A 22,542-nucleotide genomic window follows, 5' to 3' on the forward strand; every position below is an offset into this window, starting at 1 on the left:
ACAGATGTGGGACAATTAAAAAAAACTTTCTCTCATTTTTTTTTGTAATTGACTCTGGTAAACCAAATAATGCAGGTGAAAATTATACTAATATGTTGCGATATAAAGAAAAGACATGGCAATTTTTGAATGCTAATAATTTACCAGGTTTAACTGATTTTTTTTTTTAATTTGAAATATGTCTTTCAATCAGATCATTTTGTTTATTGGTGGATTCTGTCTCAAGCAGGAATGTCCCTAGTCTTAAGCATCATTTTACCTTCACCCAGAATGCTGCCTAAATACAAACAGAAAATGACTGACTTCAATAAGTGACTTAGTTTTGGTGTCATTTTAATGGGCTCCAGTATCTGTCAGCCTGGGATGATAAGATCGACAGACCTCAATGCTTTGCCAGAGAGGGTCTTCATCTGTCACCCCTGGGATTTCTACTATTGGCTAAGGCTCTTGCCACCCCAAAGTGCATTTTTAGGGAGTGTCACAAGGACAAAACTCCCGACATAAAAATACCAACCAAAAGCAACCTCAAGGTCATGCTGCTAAACGCTAGGAGTCTTAACATGCAACTGCACTCACTGGAAGCAGTCCTCTCCCTGGAGGATGCAGACATTTGTGCAGTTATGGAGACCTGGTTCAAGGATTTGGAGAGCACCCTAGCCATACCGGGTTATCCCTCCTTCCACATGTTCAGACCACAAACAGAAGGCAAGAAAATTAAAGGAGGTGGTGTATCGATATTCATCAAAAATAAATACACCTCCAGATTGGTTAAACAGTACGATACCCTAGAGATACTTCGTGTTCAATTAACTTTTGGGAGGACACCTATTCAAGTCATTGCCAGCTACAGAACCACCTCCATGGATCAGGACACACACTATGCCTATTTGGATCAACTTGAGTCTATCAAGATACAGCTGAACAATATAGTTTTGGGCAATTTTAACTACCCTAGCATTGACTGGATGAATTATTCATGCTTAAACTCACCTGCCCAAAGTTTCCTTGACTTTGTCAACTCCAATGGCCAGGACCAGCTGGTTGGCACCCCCACTAGGGGCACCAATATCCTGGATCAGGTGCTTACAAATATGGGAGACCAATGCAGCAGCCCCACTGTGAGTTCATTCCTGGTGAGAGCTAACCACAAATCAGTCTCATTTGAAGTAACTATAACACTTGCTCCCCCTCCTCCCAGAAGCAACTAGACAAAAAAACATCTCCAAAGCAGATTATAACCTCTTATGGGATAGTATAAATAGCTTTAATGCACCTCCCCCCTCAAACGGAACCGGTAACTATGCCGAGCTGTACACCAATGCCCTATACAAACACCTGTATAACTGCATTGACTCAGCAGTACCTGTTAGGACCAAAACAAGCTCTTCAAGAAAGAGCAAACTAGCCTGTTGGACGACCACCATTAACAGGCTTTACAATGAAAGGAAGAAACTGCTGTCTAAGAATAAGAAGAAGCAGGGTTTAAACTGCAGACACTCCCTCCTCAGCTTAAATAAGCAAATATGATTTCTTGTGAAGTTCTCCAAGGCAAACTTCAAATCCAAGTTAACTTCCTCAACACAAGATAACCATAAGGCGTTCTTTAGTTACGTCTGCAACCTAAAAGGTAAGGCCCAGATATGCGCCAAACTGGTAGTTAATAGTAACGCACATATTGAGCCGGTGACATAGCTAACCTTTTAGCTGAAAGGGTTGGTGAAAACTTCACTCCCCTGTCCCCGCCACATGTACCTTATGACATCCCTACCACCTGTCCCCTAACTTGTACCTCTAAACAGCAGGTCGTAAACGCCCTCTCTAAGGCCAAAAACACAGCATCAATGGGACCTGATAACATCCCAGCCTGTGTCCTACATGGGCCTCTTTTCAATCACAGTCTAAGCATCGGCTTGGTCCTAGCTGAATGGAAAACAGTCACCATTATCCCCTTGCACAAAGGTGGTGTTTTTACTGGCCCTGGGAACTACAGACCTACTAGCCCGACTAACCGTATCTGCTAGGCCATGGAGAAAATCATCATGGACCTTTTCAACAAAGACACAGTTAATCTCCAAACACTAGATCTTATCCAGTTTGGATTTGTCAAGGGGAGATCATGCCTATTAAACCTGGTGGACTTCTTCGAGGCAGTCACCAGGGCCTGGACGAGGGGAAATCTATGCATACAACCTACCAATACCTAGCCATTTGACACTATCCCTCACTCAGGCATCATTGGCAAACTCTCCCAGCTAGATATGAACCCTTATATCATAAGGGGGATTGAGAACTGGCTCACTGATAGACCCCATACAGTCAAAATAGGGGAATCCACCTCAAACAGCAGACTCACAACCAGTGGCAATCCACAAGGATCGGACCAGGGATCTCTACTGTTTGGAATCTATTTCTAGAAGTACAAGCTAAAACCAAGGGACTGTGGCTGACAAAGTTTTCTGACAACTGCAAACTGGGTGTGGTCATAGAATCTCCACACAATGTCAACATCCTTCAAGAAGGTCTTATGCAAACAAATGATTGGTGCCAAAATCATGGCCTCAAACTCAATGCAAAAAAAATGCATTATCATCCCTTTTGGTAAAAGCAATGTTCCTGCAAATTACCACATCAATGGCAATACCCTAATTGCACAGTCAGTGGTGAGAGATCTGGGCACGGAGGTTGACAGCAACCTTGTCTTTGATCTCCATGTTTCCACAGTGCTAATAAGGGCATTCTACATGGTTCACCTCATAAGTAAGGGCATTGCCTCGAGAACAGGAAAGTTATCACCTCCCTGTACCCTTCACTCATTAGGCCAATAATTGAGTACAATGCCCCTTTTGGTATGTACCTTTCAAAGCACTTACAGCAATTAGAGAGACCACAAAGGTTCCTCACAAGGAAAATTCAAAGTCTTCAGCAGCTATCCTATGTGGATCAGCTGAAATCACTGTCACTTTACTCTTTTTCATACAGACTACTTACAGGCGATCTTTGCCTTGCATGTAAGGCGATCTTTGACCCTGCTTTATTAAAAATGCTGAAAATCTGCAAGTGAAATGGCACATGGGTTACTCACTTTAATGGCCTAAACCTGATATGTGACATTAATCGAACCTGCTGGAGGGACAAATTTTTTCGCCCAGAGGTCACCACACGATTGGGATAAGCTCCCACTTCAAGTCAAACACAGCAACTCATTGGCTCTCTTCAAATGCAATCTAGATGATTGGACGGGTAACCACGAAGTCACGCTGGGGTATCCACCTGTGTCCCTCCTGGACAGGGGCAATAGGTGTTGATCATGGTTACAAGGGTAAACATGGCTAGCCTTGTAAGGGCTCTCGGGCCATTAGCCTAGTAACTTCCTATGATCCTATAATCCTACAACCTTTTAATCGTGTTACTTAAAACTGTTTGTGTTTTTCGTAGTTCTGATGATGTTTTGGTTAAATGTGAAATGAAAGTGCTAAATTATACAATTAGTATTTTATTTCATCTTTTGCTTGAGTTTTTTATTTTTATATTATAGTTCACAAGTGTTCTGCTACTACATTTGGTTTTTGGTTGACTATGAGTTCAGGCAATGTCCAGGAGCCAGGGGGAGGGGGTGGGGCTTTAGGAGATCAGACATGCTGTTTTGAGCTAGTGGCAGTGAGTATGTTAGCTGCAGGTTAATGGCAGGCAAACACTTGTAGCTGATCCAAGGAGATCCAAGTGTATCATATTAATATGGACCAGAAGTCACCAATGAGCTTAAGACAATAAGCAAAACTCAGCAAGAAAAACTATATTAAATGTTGTTGTTGTTATTGTAACTTTCGGCTTTTCCCGGTTAGGGGTCGCCACAGCGGAACTCCGGTCCGCTAATGACTGGCAGTAGATTTTCACGTACCGAGTTGCCAGCCCTGACGCACAACTTTCAACGAAGGTACGCCCATTCACGCATGTCTCCACACACAAGACGCTTTAGCTCAGAATCGAACAGGACAACGTCTTACTGTGAGGCGACAATGCTATCGCAGCACCACCACCGCAGCTACTTCATTTAAATTATACTTGCTATAAATTTATCTCGTTCTTCTTTCAGCAAAAGTCACAAAGATGCTTAAGACAAAAAAGCAAACATAGCAAAATACTATGTATCATTGCAGAGAACCTATATTTTATTCAGTACTTCATTTATACTATACTTGCTAAAAAGTAATTTCATTCTTTAAAATGTCAGTGAGTTTGGTTTGATGTCTACAGTCAAAATTCATGACAGGTACAAAATAATGCTGTCTTACATTCTCTATACCACTGTGTTAGATGACCAACAGCATGCAATCAACAGGCAAGTGCACTGTCATCTGAAATTCTCACACACTAGGCAACCTGTTTAATTCGATTACCCAAATTTGCTTTTTTGTAAAGCATGATGTTCTGAAAATATAACACATTGAATTCAGAAAATACACCGAATTCCTTTTAGTGTTGCCATCATTACATATTTTACTAAATTAAATGATTTTGTAAGATAAGCCTAATCAGACCATTAAAATCTGCATAAAATAAAAAAATGTTTTCTTTCTCTACTGCATACTCGTACAGGTAGCATTTAACTTACTAAATTAATCATCACTGAAACAACAAACCTGTTTTGGTCTGTTTACAATGCAGTCTTTTAAATATTCACTGGAATACCTCTAAGTGAACTGTTTAAACGAGGAGAATATTACTAAACTTGCAACCACAACAGCTGCTATGTAACTTTCTTACCATTTTTTATGGACTTAAACTTCTAAAATATTTCTTAACCATTAGTGGGATTTTGAGATAAGGATATTTGTTTATTTCAGAAATGTGATCTCATGTCCATTTATGGTATGGTATTTGAAAGTGTAAGAGAGTTACTATAAATGCAATTATACAAGGAGCAAACACGCAAATCCCCAATTATACTTTTTAGTGAATAACATCAAAACGGACATCAGGCTGTTCTAAGGAAGCTATTAAGTTGGAGACACAGAGTGATTAGGAAGTCACACTTATCTAACAGGATGTGAACAAGGAAGGGGGATGTGTGGGAAAGGCAAAAATGTGCTGATGAACTACTGAAAAGAACTTCAGAGAAAGAGTTGCCAGTAAGTAAATTTACAATGCCATGAATTTAGGAACGTGTGGGTCAGAGAGATCATACATATCTCCTCAGAGGATAAAATAACAGAATGAAAAGAGACAGACTTGCTAAGATAAAGACAATAAAGTGTCACTGACAACAATGGGAGAGGGAAAGAAACAAATAACTTACTACTTTATTTGCACAGAAATCATATTTTGAATGAAGCTGCAGAAAATGCAACAGCTAAGGATATCCTGTAGTTGCCTAATGAATTATTGAAACATATATATAAATAATCCCTGTTGATGTCTCAGTTTATAATAACTGCAATCTTAAGAGTTTCTTTAAAGCAGAACCAGACTGATATAATAAAATGCATGTGCTCTGTAAAGTAAATTTTTACAAGACCTCTCCATATGACATGAGATACACTAAAAAATGATGTTGCAAACCTTGAACATTCAAAGAAACACTTACTACATCATCCATTATTTCCTACTAGCAGCACAACATGATAAGGGGAGAACAGACACTTAAGTACATGCATCACTAAAAACAGGCATAACAATTTCTGTAATGTTTCATGATGAATCAATAGAGAAAGGGAGTTAATTTTGTAATACAGTACCATCACCAAGATTATACTTGTGACAAAGAGGGATACTGCCAGCACAGCTATTTGGAATTCTGTAAATAATTGTATGTTATTTGTGCAGATCAACATGATTTACATACGATGCTTGTGTTACAAATATATTAGAACACTTCAGAAGCATAAGTAAACTGCTGGTACAAAAGTGTGTGTTGAAAAGGTTTTTGCAAAGTGCTGTTTGAAATGTAACCACCGTGTGCCCTACTGGAATAGAACAGAAATGTGCATTCACTATTGTAACTGCTTAAATGTATATATTTTAACAGTGGAAACTGGGATATTGGAGGTCAACTTCAGAAAAATAGCTGAAATAAAATGACATTATGGCTACGCAATAAAATATGGTATTTTTTCAGTTTTCAAGGCAGCTACAGACACAAGAGTCTGTGCTGAGAAGATTTCTGTATTGTCTTCAGAGTGAACTAATAACTCGTTTTGAAAGCATGAAGGAATGTAATTGTTTTATGACTTCCAGCATCTCCCAAAGATCTGAGGTATATGTATTTTTACAGGGAGATGCTAAATACTGCCTGCTTCCAGCAGTGGGGTTTCACCTGGGATAGAGTCAGATGACAAGAAATGATGTAATTCTGCAAGGTAGTCAGCAGTAATACTTGAGACATTAATCTGAGAAGTCTCTTAGAGAGACAGAGCATTCTGCATTATGTCTTGGATCTGACAACAAGATCCATTCACCACACATCTCCCTTACTCTAATGAAGTAAGTTTCTAGGGAACAGTATAACTCTCTTAGATACAGTCAGGAATACAGTACAGCTTAGTTTATATTTTTCTTCATTTATTTGAGATTGTACTGCAATGTTATTTTAAATATTTCCTGTGGTTTTGAACTCTGATGTCACTGTGAATATATACTTAGTATTTTCTTGTTCCTTTATTAATTATTATTAAATATATTTAAACCTCTCATTGTGGCTGATCTATGTAGAGATATTTAAGATTTAAGAGTACTTATATGCTTATTTGGTGACACTGTGTGGGCCACTCCTAATAGCCTTACTCTTGGTCAAACTACCATTTGTATTAATATTACAGAGTAAGATTGGACACCCTTTGTTAAGGGCCTTAAAGTAGCTGACAAGGAGTTGACTGGCAGCAGTGGTAACTACCTTACAGTCTGGGCAGAAGGGGGCATAGCTAGTAAGCCTGTACTAGCCTCTCCGATGTGTGTGTGTGTGTGTGTGTGTGTGTGTGTGTGTGTGTGTGTGTGTGTGTGTAAATCTAACTTCAAAGAGTGTGGGTGTAAGCTACTTGGGCAAGGACACAAAGCATTGGTTGGACAGAGAGAGTGCTGGTAGGTCTTGGCTTGGTCAGTCACCCGAGATCTCAACTCTATAGCTGTGCCAGTGGGGAGTTGTATTGGGGATCTGGTGAAAGAAGGAGAAACCAGCCCCAGACTGACTGTGGTCTCTGTGTGCTCTTAAGGGAAACTGCACTTGATGCAGAGACCTGCATCTGAAAATAGTGTGTGTGTACTAGTCATCCTCCCAGTGTACATCCTCCATTGTTGCCAGTGGTGAGGACTGAAGCTCCTTGATCACTGGTCCAGTGGTGGGTTGTCACAATACTTGCTGTGAATACAGACACTATAAAGAGTGAATCATGTTGGCAAGCCAGACACCTAGCTATCCGAACTGAGAGACAAGCAGGCATTGGGTAGTCTGAACTAAAACATGAAGCTAGATACCTTGCTATCTGAAGTGGAAAACAAGTCAGTCACTCAGTCCTATGAAATGGGAGACAAACCCAAGCCACCTAACCATCTGAACTGGGAGACAAACAAAAGTATCTGAGACAACTAACAAGGTTCCTAGATATCTGAAAAGGGAGGCACTTGGGCACCTGAAAATTTGAAATATGACAGAAAACCATGTATTTTGAAAGAAAAACAAATCCAGATACACTGACAGTTAAAATAACTGCCCAATGACATCAAGGATGGACAAATGAGTTTCTCCAATGCAAAATCTTTGCAACTCTGCTTTCTTGCAAACTGTGAAACGTTAAAACTTGGAAGGACACTTCAGAAACATAAGTAAAAAGAAAACAGAAAAATCTAAATGAGTAACATGGCACAGGGAGCTTAAGTCTTCACAGACAAATGAAACTTAGGGAGGAAGTAAACATGAAGTCAATCCTTCAAAATTTAACCAAAATGTATACATTCTATAACAATGGCAAAAAATGAAAGCACTATTATCTGTTACATGTAAATTTTTCCAACAGTTTCCTCTCAAAATCATTAACATATACATTTCATTTGTGAGTTATGCTTTCCTAAACAAAGTTATGACAATGATCCAATATAAATACTGTACACAGTGAAAATTAAAAAGTTAGCCAAGGTGTGTGTCACATACCACCAGTGCCATGCGGAAATATTTTAACATCCACAGATTCACTTACTTACATATAATAAACACTCACAACAAAATTATTCCCAAAGTAGTAATGATACAAACAGATGTTATCAGTCAGCTAGTTGTACAGCTATTTCCTCATGTGGGTCATCAGACTTAAGTACACCTTTCTAAATGTACGTTTTCCCGAAGGAATGCAAGACATTCAAACAGTATTGTTTACTTTTATGGAGCTTCAAAACCTCTGAATGCATAAAGTAAACAATTGTTGAATATGAAGCAATGGTTATCGGTAATTAAGACTATGAGATTGTAATTAAACATGACATTGTTGACATTAAACATATTCCACATTCTATCTCTTGTACTAGCATCATTTTATACGAAAATATATGCACAGAAATAAAGGCCAGTAGCAAAAATAATTATCTGTTTTTTGCCTGGTCTGCCTACTTCATTATCCTAATTACAATGGTACACTACACAGCTACATTATTGTATCCAATTTTTAGTAACAATGCCATATTATCACAACTCTAATTGAATTATATCAACAGCTGCATTACATCCAATTTCCTACATACAATGAAATATTATCCTACCTATATTAAATACTTCATCGCTTTACCAAGAGACAATACTGTTGCATCATTTTACCTAGCTACAATGGTACAGGATTCTACTTAGTTACAATATAAAATAATGTTAGCCACATCCATTGCTGTTTTATTTTTGTTATAAAGGAACATAGCTTTTCCAGTTACACTGTTACATCCTCTTACTAAGTTACCCAATTGCCAGAGCTGTTCACCTAGTCAGACAGGTGCTTTTGCTAATTTTTCCCAGTTAGACTGTTAAATCTTCTTACAAAGTTACAACGGTGCCACAGCTGTTCACCTAGTCGGACTGGTGCTTCTGCTAATTATGATACTATATCAGTTTACACAGTTACAATACTGCAACACTATATAATGATATGAAGCAAGTCCTGTACTGTAAAAAATATGCAGCCAGTTCTCACAGCACTTAGCTCTGCAGCCAGCACTACTAAGCAGCAAATTTTACAAAACGGATTTTTTTACATGTCTGCTCAGTCACCCTCATAATGAACATCTATGTGGCTCTAACTAGAATATACTGCCTTTATATCTATGCCTGGCATACAAGGCATTGTCAGATCCCACTCTGATGGACCTCCTGCATATCTGCCAAACAGCACTAGTATTACCCATTCTAAAGACTTAAACCTTGCCTGTGATATAAACAGGACATGCTGGACAGACAGGTATGTATTCAGGAGATTAGCCCTTCTCTGGAACAGGCAACCCACCCATGTGAAGCAGAGTTCCTCCCTAACACAATTCAAGTGTAATTTGGACAAATGGATGGGGAACAGAAAATTCATCCCTGGTTTGGCACCTACTTCTCTAATGGACACAGGCACCCTGTAAATGGTTTATCTTGCAGGACCCTACATGTAAATGTTTCACCTCCCAAGTCCCTGATTACATTTATCAAGGGTACCAGAACTTGTCAGAAATTTGGGATGCATGGCTAGTCTTAAAAAGGTCCTTGTGGTCGTTAGCCTAGTAAACACCTATGAACCTAAAACAAAACATGAATTACACATATGTTTGCTTATATGCAAGTTGCTAAACCTTGATTACTGTACAGACACAGACACACACACACACACACACACACACACACACACACAAAACCTTTCAATATTTCTTACTCAGTGTCCCTTCCTCTTCTCTCAGAACACCTCAAGTATTTCTCAGTCTTTGCTAACCTCTTTAGCCATGATGAGTTTTAGATGGAAAAACTCATGATACTTTTCCAAGGTGGGAGGAACCCTACACAGACACACGAAAAATGTGCAAACTCCAAGCAGGTGTTGGTTAGAATTCAGGACTGAACCTTGTACCCTGTGCTTGGGAAGTAAAGACCTTACCTATTATGCTAAACCATTACTTTAGCCAGAAGAAATATCTAAACATGTCACATAGTTACACATACTGTAAGCAAATAAAATGCTACATTACATTACCTAGCTGTATTATAATTTTATCAAAAATCTACTGCTGTAATACTATGCTAGTTACAAGTCCTCATTACTTTATCTATATTCAATATTACATTACAGTATTATATAACAATGTACTCACAGTACCAAGCAGCAGTTGCCATGTTGCTTTTTTCTGCTATCACTTTTACAACTTCACTCTCCTCAGCTACCTTAGTAATATGTGCAAACCCTAATCCTGCCCCTGCCTCTAACCCTACACTTTACCTTACAAAAACCCTTTCTGTAATGCTACCACTACACAAAACAGCTGGAACACATATTACACACAAACACACATGCACACAAATACAGACACAGGACTAACTCTATCCCCCTTACCTAACATTAACTCTTACCCTAATGCACAAACACATTGCACACAGACTACATTTATCCCCTTAGCTCCCCAAATTCAGCCATAACCCACAAACAAAGCAACACATACTTTCACTGTAATACAAAGCCACTTACCTGTTTTGGCAAAACAAACATTCAACAACACAGATGTTCAGCAAAACATCCAAGCCTTACACTTTATGAACAAGTGCACGTTTGACAAATTGTACGTGATATGCATGCATTATCATATATAATTCCTCCAGTTGAGGAATATCCCTTACCCCATTTTTTGTGCAATCTTAGAGTTAGTATACATAAGTAGTAAAGAAAAAAAATGCTGATTTTTATGTGTTTTGTTTAAATAATATTTTGCATGTGCCAAGGTTGTTTCTCGGCACATGCATATCTGAGTGTCAACTTCCGTGTTTTTAACCTTATGCAGTTAATGTTTTTACAGTCGACAGTGAGTGTTTTCATTGTTATATAGTATATATAGCCATCCATCCATCCCCAACCCTTTTTCCCATTTTTCACATGGGGTTGGGGGTGTCACTTCAGCAGGGACAATCATCTTGAGCCAAGGTTTACACCACCGGGTGACTAGCCCTGCCGCAGTAGTTCATTCGTACTACTCACTCAAACACACACTCTCCCCACAGCCAATTTAGAGTGTCCGATTCATCTACTTCATGTCTTTGGAATGTGGGAGGAAACAGGAGCACCCAGAGGAAACCCACATGACCGTGCTGGGAGGACATGCAGACTCTGCACGGACTAAGAATCGAACCGGAGAACCTCTTGCTGTGATCTGACAATGCTAACAGCTCCACCACCATGGCCACCCAATATATATATATATATATATATATATATATATATATATATATATATATACACACACACACACACACACACACACACACACTCGTGTGTGTGTGTGTGTGTGTGTGTGTGTAGATATATATATATATATGTGTGTGTGTGTGTGTGTGTGTGTGTGTGTGTGTGTGTGTGTGTGTATATATTTATGTATGCATATATATATATATATATATATATTTATGTATGCATACATATATTATATCATATATAATATACATAATTATATAATATTAAATATAATAAATACTATTATACATGATATATATATATATATATATATATATATATGTATGGATCCAGGTTAGTACATCGACAACTCAGAAGATCGACATCCACTTCTCCGACACGAAAACACAGACAGCTGAAATAATCAAAACTGCAAATCATGGACATTTAACAGGTAACGGGTTTAAATTTCGCTAATCATGCCTACCATGTTTTAGTATTACTTAGTCTTTATAGTAGGCATGATTAGCGAAATTTAAACCCGTTACCTGTTAAATGTCCGTGATTTGCAGTTTTGATTATTTCAGCTGTCGGTGTTTTCGTGTTGGAGAAGTGGATGTCAATCTTCTGAGTTGTCGATGTACTAACCTGGATCCATATATATATATATATATATATATATATATATATATATATATATATATATATATATTTATACAACTTCTCACCATACTTTTTTATCACTCCAATACTATTCCTTTCTACCACAATCTCATACAATCCTCTCAGCATATTATCTCCCGCATATTTTTCTCTAACATCACATTACACCTCTAGATATCCCTTCCACCCCATTCATGCACTTGCTATACACCTTACCACATCAGTTATGCATCATCTACGGGTAAAAAAAAAAAACAAAACTTTGAAGTACAGTACTTATTTGGACTTTCTGTGTTACTGATCTTTTCCCTGTTATGCCTCTTAACTTATCACTGTGAATTGCTTTAAGTTTTACTCCTAATAATAACTGTTTTTTAATTATAAACTAAACTGTTACGTATACTTAAACTGTCTGTAACTGGAGCTTTTCTCCTCGGGTCTCCACTGAAAAAGGGCTCCTGGCCCAGCTGGACTAACCCAATTAACAAATGTCAATAAATAAAATAATATATATTAATGTGGGTCTAGGACACATGTTCGACTAGCATTTGTCCACACACATACACGCAAAACGCTCAACATCGAAAAACACTTCCGTGTATGTGTAGTTCAAAAAAAAAATAAATCTACGTTTCTGCAGGGGGGCTTTACCCCCCTGCACCCCCCCATGTGGGGGGCTGTGCCCCCAACCCCCCCTACTTTAATATTCTCACTCCGAGATTGCACTACAGTGGGGAAAAGGGAATTTTTCCTTCCCCGCACTGTAGTCCGACAGGCACACATACACGGAAGCGCTTGTCGATGTTAAGCGCTTTCGTGTATGTGTGTTCAGTGTTTTGTGATTCAGACATATCCTAATCGAGCATGTGTCCGGATCCCATAAATATATATATATATATATATATATATATATATATATATATATATATATATATATATAGATATATATATATCACAAAAAGTTGAAGTCCAAGACAGAGTCACTATTTAGTAAATTAAACGCTTTCATCCTCACACAGCAGGACTTCATCAGAATAAATTACAAATCACAAGTAGCAGCCTAAATAGGACAAAATAAAAACCTGCCCACCAATAACAAATTAATGGTTACTCACTTCCTAAACCTGTAGTACAGGATATGTCATTTATCATGCACCAGACCCTCATGTACTCCATATTTATCCTAGTTGTTCATGCAAATAAAGGAAGTGAAAATAGGCATGGAATACTTACGTAGATATTTATGTATACTTTTGTTCTACACTGTTGGTGTACCACCACAACTTGTATGCACGTCCTTGGTGCACCATCAGCCATACTAAAATCCCCCCAATCCTCTGGTATTTCTGCTACGCACTACAAACTAAAGTAAAAATTAGTACACTGACCTGCAGAAAACACTTCCAAAGATACCCCAACCAAATTAAAAATAATCCCCCAAACTTCAGAAAAGGTGAAATAAAACAATATAGGAAGTAAAATGAAGCATAATATACACTGCATCGTCCATTAACTTTAATCTCAAAAAAAGTTAACTTGATATACTTCACTCAAAAAACATACAAACACAATCCTCAAAAATAATAATGCCCACCTATATCTACCTGTTAGAAATGAAATTCATTAATGGTATAATGAAAACATGTTAAAATACAAGAATAAAGAATGAAAAACAGTAGTCCATCAGAAAACATGCACTCAGCAAAATGGACTCACATCTAAGTGTTGAAACTAGCAAAAGTAAACTAATTAAATAAACTATACAATGAATACATCATAACTTAAGCTTCACTATACAATTGAAACACATTAAGAATTAACTGATATTAATAAAGATAAACAGTACTACAGAACTAGGGTACAAACCCTTTCATGAAGCAATGTATTCCTAAAAATGTATGCAAACTGCTGGCAGTATCAACATTGGTTCTAGGTGATAGCCACTATTGATATGATACCCGGACCCACATACAAAAATGGAAAAAGGAGGTTGATGTTTATATGCCTAAAGCCTTATTCAGTAGATACTCAGGGAATAAGCAAAGCCTGCTGATGTCAATGGAAAACATTTATCTTCCCAAACAAATGGTACAATATATTATACATGTGAAGGCAGGAGGTTTGGTTTGCATGATTTACTTATTTACTTACTAACCATTCATCATGAAACTAATTCTCTAAAGTTACAGTAAAATAGTTCATGTATCACACACTGGCTCTATGTATCTTGCTTATTTGTATATATGTGTGTGTGTGTATATATATATATATATATATATATATATATATATATATATATATATATATATATACACACATACATATATATATATATATATATATATATATATATAAACACTCACACACACACACACACACACACACACACACACACGTAGATACCTATATATATATATATATATATATATATATATATATGTGTGTATGCAGTGGATATAAAAAGTGTACACACCCCTGTTAAAAAGCCAGGTTTTTGTGATATAAAAATGAGACCACAATAAATCATTTCAAAACTTTTCCCACCTTTAATATGACCTATAACCTGTACAATTCAATTGAAAAACAAACAAATCTGTTAGGGGAAAAAATATAAAAAATAAAAATAGTACAATAAACTGGTTGCATAAGTGTGCACACCCTTAAACTAATACTTTGTTGAAGCACCTTTTGATTTAATTACAGCATCCAGTCTTATTGGGTACACACCTGCCATCAATTAAAGAGACTGATTAACCCCAAATAAAGTTCAACTGTCCTAGTAGGATTTTCCTGACATTTACTTAGTTGCCTGCTACAGCAAAAGCCATGGTTCACAGAGAGCTTACAAAGCATCAAAGGGATCTCATTGTTGAAAGGTATCAGTCAGCAGAACAGTACAAAGAATTTCCACAGCATTGGATATTCCATGGAACACAGTGAAGACAGTCATCAAAAAGTTGAGAAAATATGGGACAACAGTGACGCTGCAAAGAACTGGACGTCCCTCCAGAATTGATGAAAAGACAAGACAAAAATCCATCAGAGATGGTAAGTACTGGTTGTGTACTACATGTGACAACAATCTACCGTATTCTCCATATGTCTGGACTATGGGATAGGGTTGCAAGACGGAAGCCTTTTCTTACACAGAAAAACATCCAGACCCAGCTAAAATTTGCAAAATAATACATCAAGTCTCCCAAAAGCATGTGGGAAAATGTGTTATAGTCTGATGAGACCAAGGTTGAACATTTTGGCCAAAATTCCAAAAGGTACATTTGGCGCAAAAACAACACTTTGCATCACCAAAAGAACACCATCCCCACGGGGTAAAGCATGGTGGTGGCAGTATCATGCTTTGGGGTTGCTTTTCTTCAGCTAGAACTGGGGATTTAGTCAAGGTGGAGGGAATTATGAACAATTCCAAATACCAGTCACTTTTGGCCCAAAACCTTCAGGCGTCTGCTAGAAAGCTGAAGATGAAGAGAAATTTCACCTTTCAACACGACAATGACCCCAAGCATACATCCAAATTAACAAAAGAATGGCTTCACCAGAAGAAAATTAAAGTTTTGGAATGGCCTAGCCAGAGCCCAGACCTAAATCCAATAGAAAATCTGTGGGGTGACCTGAAGAGGGCTGTGCACAAGAGATGCCCTCGCAATCTGACAGATTTGGAGCGCTTTTGCAAGGAAGAGTGGGCAAATATTGCCAAGTCAAGATGTGCCATGCTGATAAACTCCTACCCAAGAAGACTGAATGCTGTAATTAAATCAAAAGGTGCTTCAACAAAGTATTAGTTTAAGGGTGTGCACACTTATGCAACCAACTTATTGTAGGTTTTTCTATTTTTTTATGTTTCCCCTAACAGATTTGTTTGTTTTTCAATTGAATTGTACAGGTTATAGGTCACATTAAAAGTGGGAAAAGTTTTGAAATGATTTGTTGTGGTCTCATTTTTTTATATCACAAAAACCTGGCATTTTAACAGGGGTGTGTACACTTTTTATATCCACTGTGTGTGTGTGTGTGTGTGTGTGTGTGTGTGTGTGTGTGTGTGTGTGTGTGTGTATACACCACACACACACACGTATATATATATGTATGTATGTATATATGTGCACATACATGAAAGCATAAAGCCTCAGCCAATAAACACCAATCTCCAGCAAGAAAAACTAAAAACAATAATAAACAATGCTCTACGCAAAATGGAGAAATAAAGCACATACAGTCAGTCAAAAATTGTTAATGGCTTTGTCCTTTATTAAGTCACCACAATTTTATCAGACAATAGCGAAAAAAAGATGAACACATAACCAGCTGAATCCCTTCACTACTTAGTAATAAATTTCACAACAATCTACTACTTCAGACTTCTAGCTTTCTGCCAGTATAACTCATACTTATCAAAACACACAAACATTCCTTTTTCCAACAATAAATAAATCTTTTAGAAGTTGAAATACTTCTTTGAATGCCTATACATAGCATTATACTCTTTTTCTTTTCATGGCATTAACATGCTCCATTACCAATGCCTTAACTTTCTTCCCATTTTACCAACACTAAGTGACTCAATAAGACATACACACCAGTGTTTTTCATACAACAGTAATGTTATACATGCAGAGCATACCAAGATGCAAGCACGTCTGTGTATATAAAGAAATAACCTATTTTTCCAACATGCTCTCTTAATTATTTGCTTGTGGAGTTAAGTTACTGTCTTCAGTAGCACAATGTAACATCACTACTTAGATTCTTCAAATGAAAGTAAAGAAATAAAGCAGATAGAAACAAACCCACACAAACAGCATTCAAATGTAATTGCTAATTATCACAGTGACTCCATTATAATTTTCTTCTGCTTCAGTACATTTTGAAAATTAAAACAGATTCTTGGCACAGAACATTCAGTAATACAAGCTAACAATACTATAAATAGTAAATATTAGCAGAATTACATATTTTTGACTTACCTCTTCAGCCTAAAATGCCAAATTACATGAAAATTACTTGGCTTTTCAATTTTCAGAGAGTTCAAATTCTGGATTTGCTAACATTTTTCCCAGAAAAATGGAAAATCAGTGTCCCTCAAGGAGGGCAGCACAAAAATCAGGGAAAATTTGACGCTGCTCATCAGTTATCTACATTTACCCTCAAGTTGTCAAGGGTGTGGTATACACTGGGAAATAAATCCTTCACGCTAACATGTCCTACTTACAGTTAAAGACGGTTTAGTTTCTTTTACTTGGTATTTGGGGAACAGTTTGTTCTATGAAGGAATAAGAGGTCAGACAGAATCCTTTGTGGTTCAAAAGGCTAGTCACAGATCAAAGAGGTCTATAGGAGGATGAGTACAGACAGTGTGATGTCAGTCTGTCCTGATCACTAGGATTTTCAAGGCCACAAATCTTTTTTAGTTATGAATATGAAGTCTCTCAAGCTGAGTGATTTGTTTAAATAAATGCTTACCAAAAGGGATATTACATTTAATGTGTCTGGTGAAATATGAATACATGGGAATTAAAACTTCTTTGCATCTAGAGGAGATGCCTTTGGAAATTAGATGAGCCAGATAGAAGGCATTCATAACTACTGTGGAGACATGATGGTCAAATGATAAGAAATGATGAACAAGGGTACCTAGATCCCTTACAACATGTATGACTGGACAGCGGTATGTAACAGTGTTTTGTTTACCAAATGAACTCTACAGTGTCTCACATTTAATTTGAGAACATTGTCCTTGCACCAGCTGTTAATATGATCTAACCCATGTTGGAGCAAATATGAATCAAATAACAACATCCAATTTACATTCATACATAAACTTAAGATAATCATAGGCTAGAAGTGACAGCCTGAAGGTCTGAGAACTAGATGTCAGATAGGAGAAGACCATACACTAAGCCCTGTGGTACATTTGCTTTCAGAACAGAGACCTGTGACTCTAACCATATGGGTTCTATTAGACAACCAGTTAATTAGACATCCATCAGACAAAATAAACACTTACATTCTTTAAAAGCCTATCAATACTGCCTGCATGAAGAACAGTGTCAAAGGCCTTGTTCAGTTCCAGATATGCTGTGAGGTACAGCATAACTGCAATTCATTGCTTTGATGATTTTTTTTCAAAGACATTAATGGCATTAAAGAATCTGGACCCATCTCTGACAAAAATCAAACTGATGAGGGACCAGGGATAAGGGTTTTTCAATGTCCAGATTAATGAGGTCTGATCTAACATGTTCCATACCTTTGCATATAATGCTACGGAGAACTGAGAATAATGGGACCATAGTTACTAGGGTTTGTAATTGGGCTACTCCTGTGAAACTGTAATACAGTGGCAGTTGTTAGGCTTCAGGAATGTAAACAGTGGACAGGTTTATATTAAAAGAGGTTAAAAAGCGGTTCAGATAAGCCTTCCATGGTACTGATAATTAGACAACTTGAAATGCTATCAGGGCCCATGGCTGAGATACTCTTACTTGTTCCATACTAATTAAAGGGGTTGAGCAGGACTGCGGAATATTTGGAATAGCTAAAACTATGAGATTGTAGGTCCTTACTCAGCTGTACAGCACATAAAAAAACTAAGGCTGACAGACATGTATTATCTATTAGGTTGGTGAAAAACATTAGGTGTGATGGGTTCACAGAGACTGAAAATATTTATCATAGACATGTGAAAAAAGAATATCTGTTTATCCCACAGTCTCATATAGCTTACTACTCACTGCTGTCCCCTTAAAACTAGGGACTCAAACTCAATTTGAATCTAATGAATTTATTTCCAAGTAGAAAGAATGAAACAGAATGTACTACACTACTTTTTTAATTTTAACTTTTAAATATTGAAACTTATTCAGATTGCTTTCCCTTTCCAATCTGAATATGCTTCTTTTGTTTTGTTTCAGTTCTGAATCTGACTGCATTTACCTGACTTCACTAGCATGCACTCAGGCATGCAGTAGCTATTGCTTATCTGTAGCTATAACTGGCTACAGTCTTGCCCCAGAGTCTTTACCCCTCTTTCTTTTATTTGGCAGCTTGTTTTAGTGCACCTTCTTTACCATAAAAGCCACAGCCTTAGAAGTGTTACTATTTCAATTTTGGAGGGATGTTTTTCTTTTTCTTGGCTGTTTGTTACATCAATAAGTTGATATTTGCTGCTTGCAGTAGTGTTCCCTCCCCATCTTTGGAATTGTTCAATCCCTTTATGGTTACTGTGCCATCACTGTTATCAGAACAGAATGAAGTGTTTTCTTTAGCAAGCTGCATTTATTTTCATTGTTGTGAGAAACAATATAAAGTGAAATAGACATAGTCTACAATTTGTGGTTTCAAGTGCCCAATTTATAATTTGTGGTTCCCTAGAGGGAAGAAAGTGGAGCTCTTTTTCTTAAATCAAACACAAGAGACAGACTTGAACATGACAGGTGTCTGGTCTACACGACTACAGGCTTTGTGGTCCTGAACCTTTATGAGACATGGACAGAATCTGCTTAACACAGTGATAATGTCTTTCAGAGTGCACAAGCAACGTATTGCTTTAACAGGATTTTTATTGTGGAGGTCTGATGCTTTGCAATATGACAGATTTTCCACCTCATATTTTAAGGGATCCACTTCTGAGCATTACTATTTTATGGATTTTTTTTTTTTTTGGTGGGCTGGGCAGGTAATGACGGGAGGTGAGATAGCAGTAGTGTTAAATCCACTGACATCATCTTAAAATGCTACATTGTTGCATCTTCTTTCAAATGTGGTAAAAATGCTTCAAGAATTGTCAGTGCGTGGAAGTTTCAATAGCTTTATGTTACTACTCATCTATCCCATTCCCATCTTACCCATTTGTATACCTGAAATTTGTGAAAACTTCACCTAAGGTTTAATTTTTTAATCTTGCATTTCAGTGCTGAATTCAGTTCAGTGACCATGTGTTGTATTTCAACCTTCAGTGCCCTCTGGGTGGTGAAACTATCTACCACCTTGGCTTTCAAGATCAATTCCAGGAGTGAAAACACCAGTCTTGCTACAGACTGTGCACTCTGTATTTGGAAGCTGTTTTATGATTACAGGGCTGGCAGACAATGCTGACAAAGACTCATTTCAGTTTTACTGCTCAGTCTCACAGGAAAACCTGATACACATAGAGCAATATACCTTACTCATTCTGTCTCTGGTCCAATCACACAGTCCTAACGTTAACATATCTTTGAAGTTCTGTCTCCTGACCATTAAAAACAAGTAATCATGGAAGCATTCTGTAATTTCTGTATAAAGCAGACACACGGAAACTACCCAAAAGACTAAGCCAGGGTACAGAGTCATTGGAAAATTTATCAAGACACTTTTAAGAATCCAGGACAGGTTAAAAAATGCTGACCATGCAGTGTTCCTTTTCTAGGCAACAGACGTGCATTTATAAAAGATGTGCCTCCAGCTAGACCTATATTCCCATGCCAGGCAGTCATATCTTCCAGGACTTCATAGCAACCAAAATTCCCAAGCTGTTCAAAAACACAGGTCTTTTATCTTAGTCTTGACTACCAAGGAAAACTTTGTACTTACTTTCTAGACTGGGTTTATGAAACAGGCATGAAAGGACATTCTGAGATGTCAAGAATAGATTCTCAATTTACAGGGATCAGACATTTCTTCCACTTTGGGGAGCTTGGTGAAGAAATGTAGTTAAATAAATGTGTGGCTTGATTATACCCTGCCTCTAATGACTGCAATGAAAATGAAAGCTGACAGAATTCAATGGCCAATTCATTCATGTTAGAACAAAGCCTCCATAAAGTGTGAGACGAGATAAATCAAATGTAGGGAACTTCTGGTATTAGTCCTACACTAGATATTCATCGAAAGCTACCTAATGATATCGATATAAAAACCTTTGTCACCTCACTCAACGGCAATATTCTGCTTAACTCAGCGTTGTACCTCACCTACTAGTTGTGACCTCTGTACACAACAAGCAGTTAAAACCGCTGTTTAGCAAAGCAGCGAGGATCAATTTCTGGGATAATTAACATATAAACGCTGTAAAATATCTGTACCCCACTGCCAGATAGAAAGGAACACAGCTACCAGCAAAAAAACAACAGTACGCAGCATGTTTTATATACCCATCCAGCCTCCCACTGATACACGACGCCTGTCTTTGTCACGTCACCCCCCACAATGCTTTCTAAACTGTGTTTCTTCGCCATTGACCTTTCTGATCGCTAGACTCGGGGACAGACCCAAAACAACTAGCTACAAAGGTTGAAAACCAGGGAGACTTTTAAAATATTGATACTCTTCATGTCGCTGAAAGAGTTAAGAACCACGTAAAATTTTATTGTAAACAAAGTCTCTTGAGGGTTTGCCGTCCTCGTCATTCTTTTGTAAAAAAAATCACAAACTTTGCGAAAGACTCAGCAAAACCTTGAAGGGAAAAGTGCAACTGACAGGTACTGTTACCTGGTACTAGTTACAGAAAGCAGGCGAACCTATCTCTTCGTTTTACATCGTGCCCAGAGAGTAAAGGCTGCTGAAAGTCTTTGCACATACAGCAAGTCCTCAAACCAAGTACTAAACAACATGTAGGAGGTACGTCTCAACTTTTAGCCACTGTGCTGCTACACATAAGGTCGCAAGTCTAAAGGCACCAACATCTAGGTTTTATCACGTAAAGAACAACACCTAGCGACTCAAGCAGATGCCAACTTTTACTTTCGATATCTGCCAACGATAAACAGATTGCGCAGACAGTCAAGGATCACTTGTGTATATATATATATATATATATATATATATATATATATATATATCTTTCAGAGATACACGAAACGTCAAAAACCATACTCAGCAATTCGCGTGTACCTACCACTTATTACCCTTCCCCCCCTTAGAAAACTCTCTCTTTGGCACTCTGAAGAGAAACGGGGCACAGTCCACCCCCGTTCACATCAACTTATTTATTGTTTCTGTGCTGGTGCACACTTTTACACAAAGTTCGAGGCTCACCATTTTCCAGCAGTGTTGTTGCTGCTACCAAACTGAGTAAACAGTATCGAAATCAGAGGTAATTCTTTCTTCAAAATACACCCTGCACCACTGTGTTCGGCTCACTCCAAGTCTTTGCCGTCACTCCAATGTCCCGCCCACGACCTGGCTACTAACTTTTGGCTTCTGTTATAAAGCAATCTTGTCTACCGGGCTCCTACTACCGCCTGGTGGCAGTGACACTGTCCATATCTTCATTTCCGACTGCAGTAGCAAAACAGTCTGGCGTCCGTGACAATCTACGTATCAATCACAAATCCCAGCTATAATAATGAACTCATGTCATATCAGCAACATACCTCTGAACTGTCCCTGATTTTGACTCAAATTTTAACTCTGTCCCTGTTAATCCCTCCTAAAACTACTGACTTTTGGAGGAAAGGTGGTGAATTACACTTAATGAATAATGACAATAATTAAGTTATAAACTTCT

General features: G+C 37.7%; 1 protein-coding gene across 1 annotated transcript in view; it reads right to left on the reverse strand.

The window, feature by feature from the left end:
* VAMP5 (vesicle associated membrane protein 5) overlaps positions 1–22,268 on the reverse strand; it is a 432,229-nt gene extending 409,961 nt beyond the window's left edge. Inside the window, exon 1 of the mRNA XM_044084293.1 lies at positions 22,071–22,268. Within this exon, the coding sequence (XP_043940228.1) occupies positions 22,071–22,073 (3 nt within the window). The 5' untranslated portion in view covers positions 22,074–22,268. The remainder of the gene's footprint in view (positions 1–22,070) is intronic.
* Between the last annotated feature and the right edge of the window lie 274 nt (positions 22,269–22,542).

This window comes from Protopterus annectens, chromosome 9.part0, assembly GCF_019279795.1.
Source record: "Protopterus annectens isolate FY-2018-M chromosome 9.part0, PAN1.0, whole genome shotgun sequence".
Taxonomy (NCBI): domain Eukaryota; kingdom Metazoa; phylum Chordata; order Ceratodontiformes; family Protopteridae; genus Protopterus; species Protopterus annectens.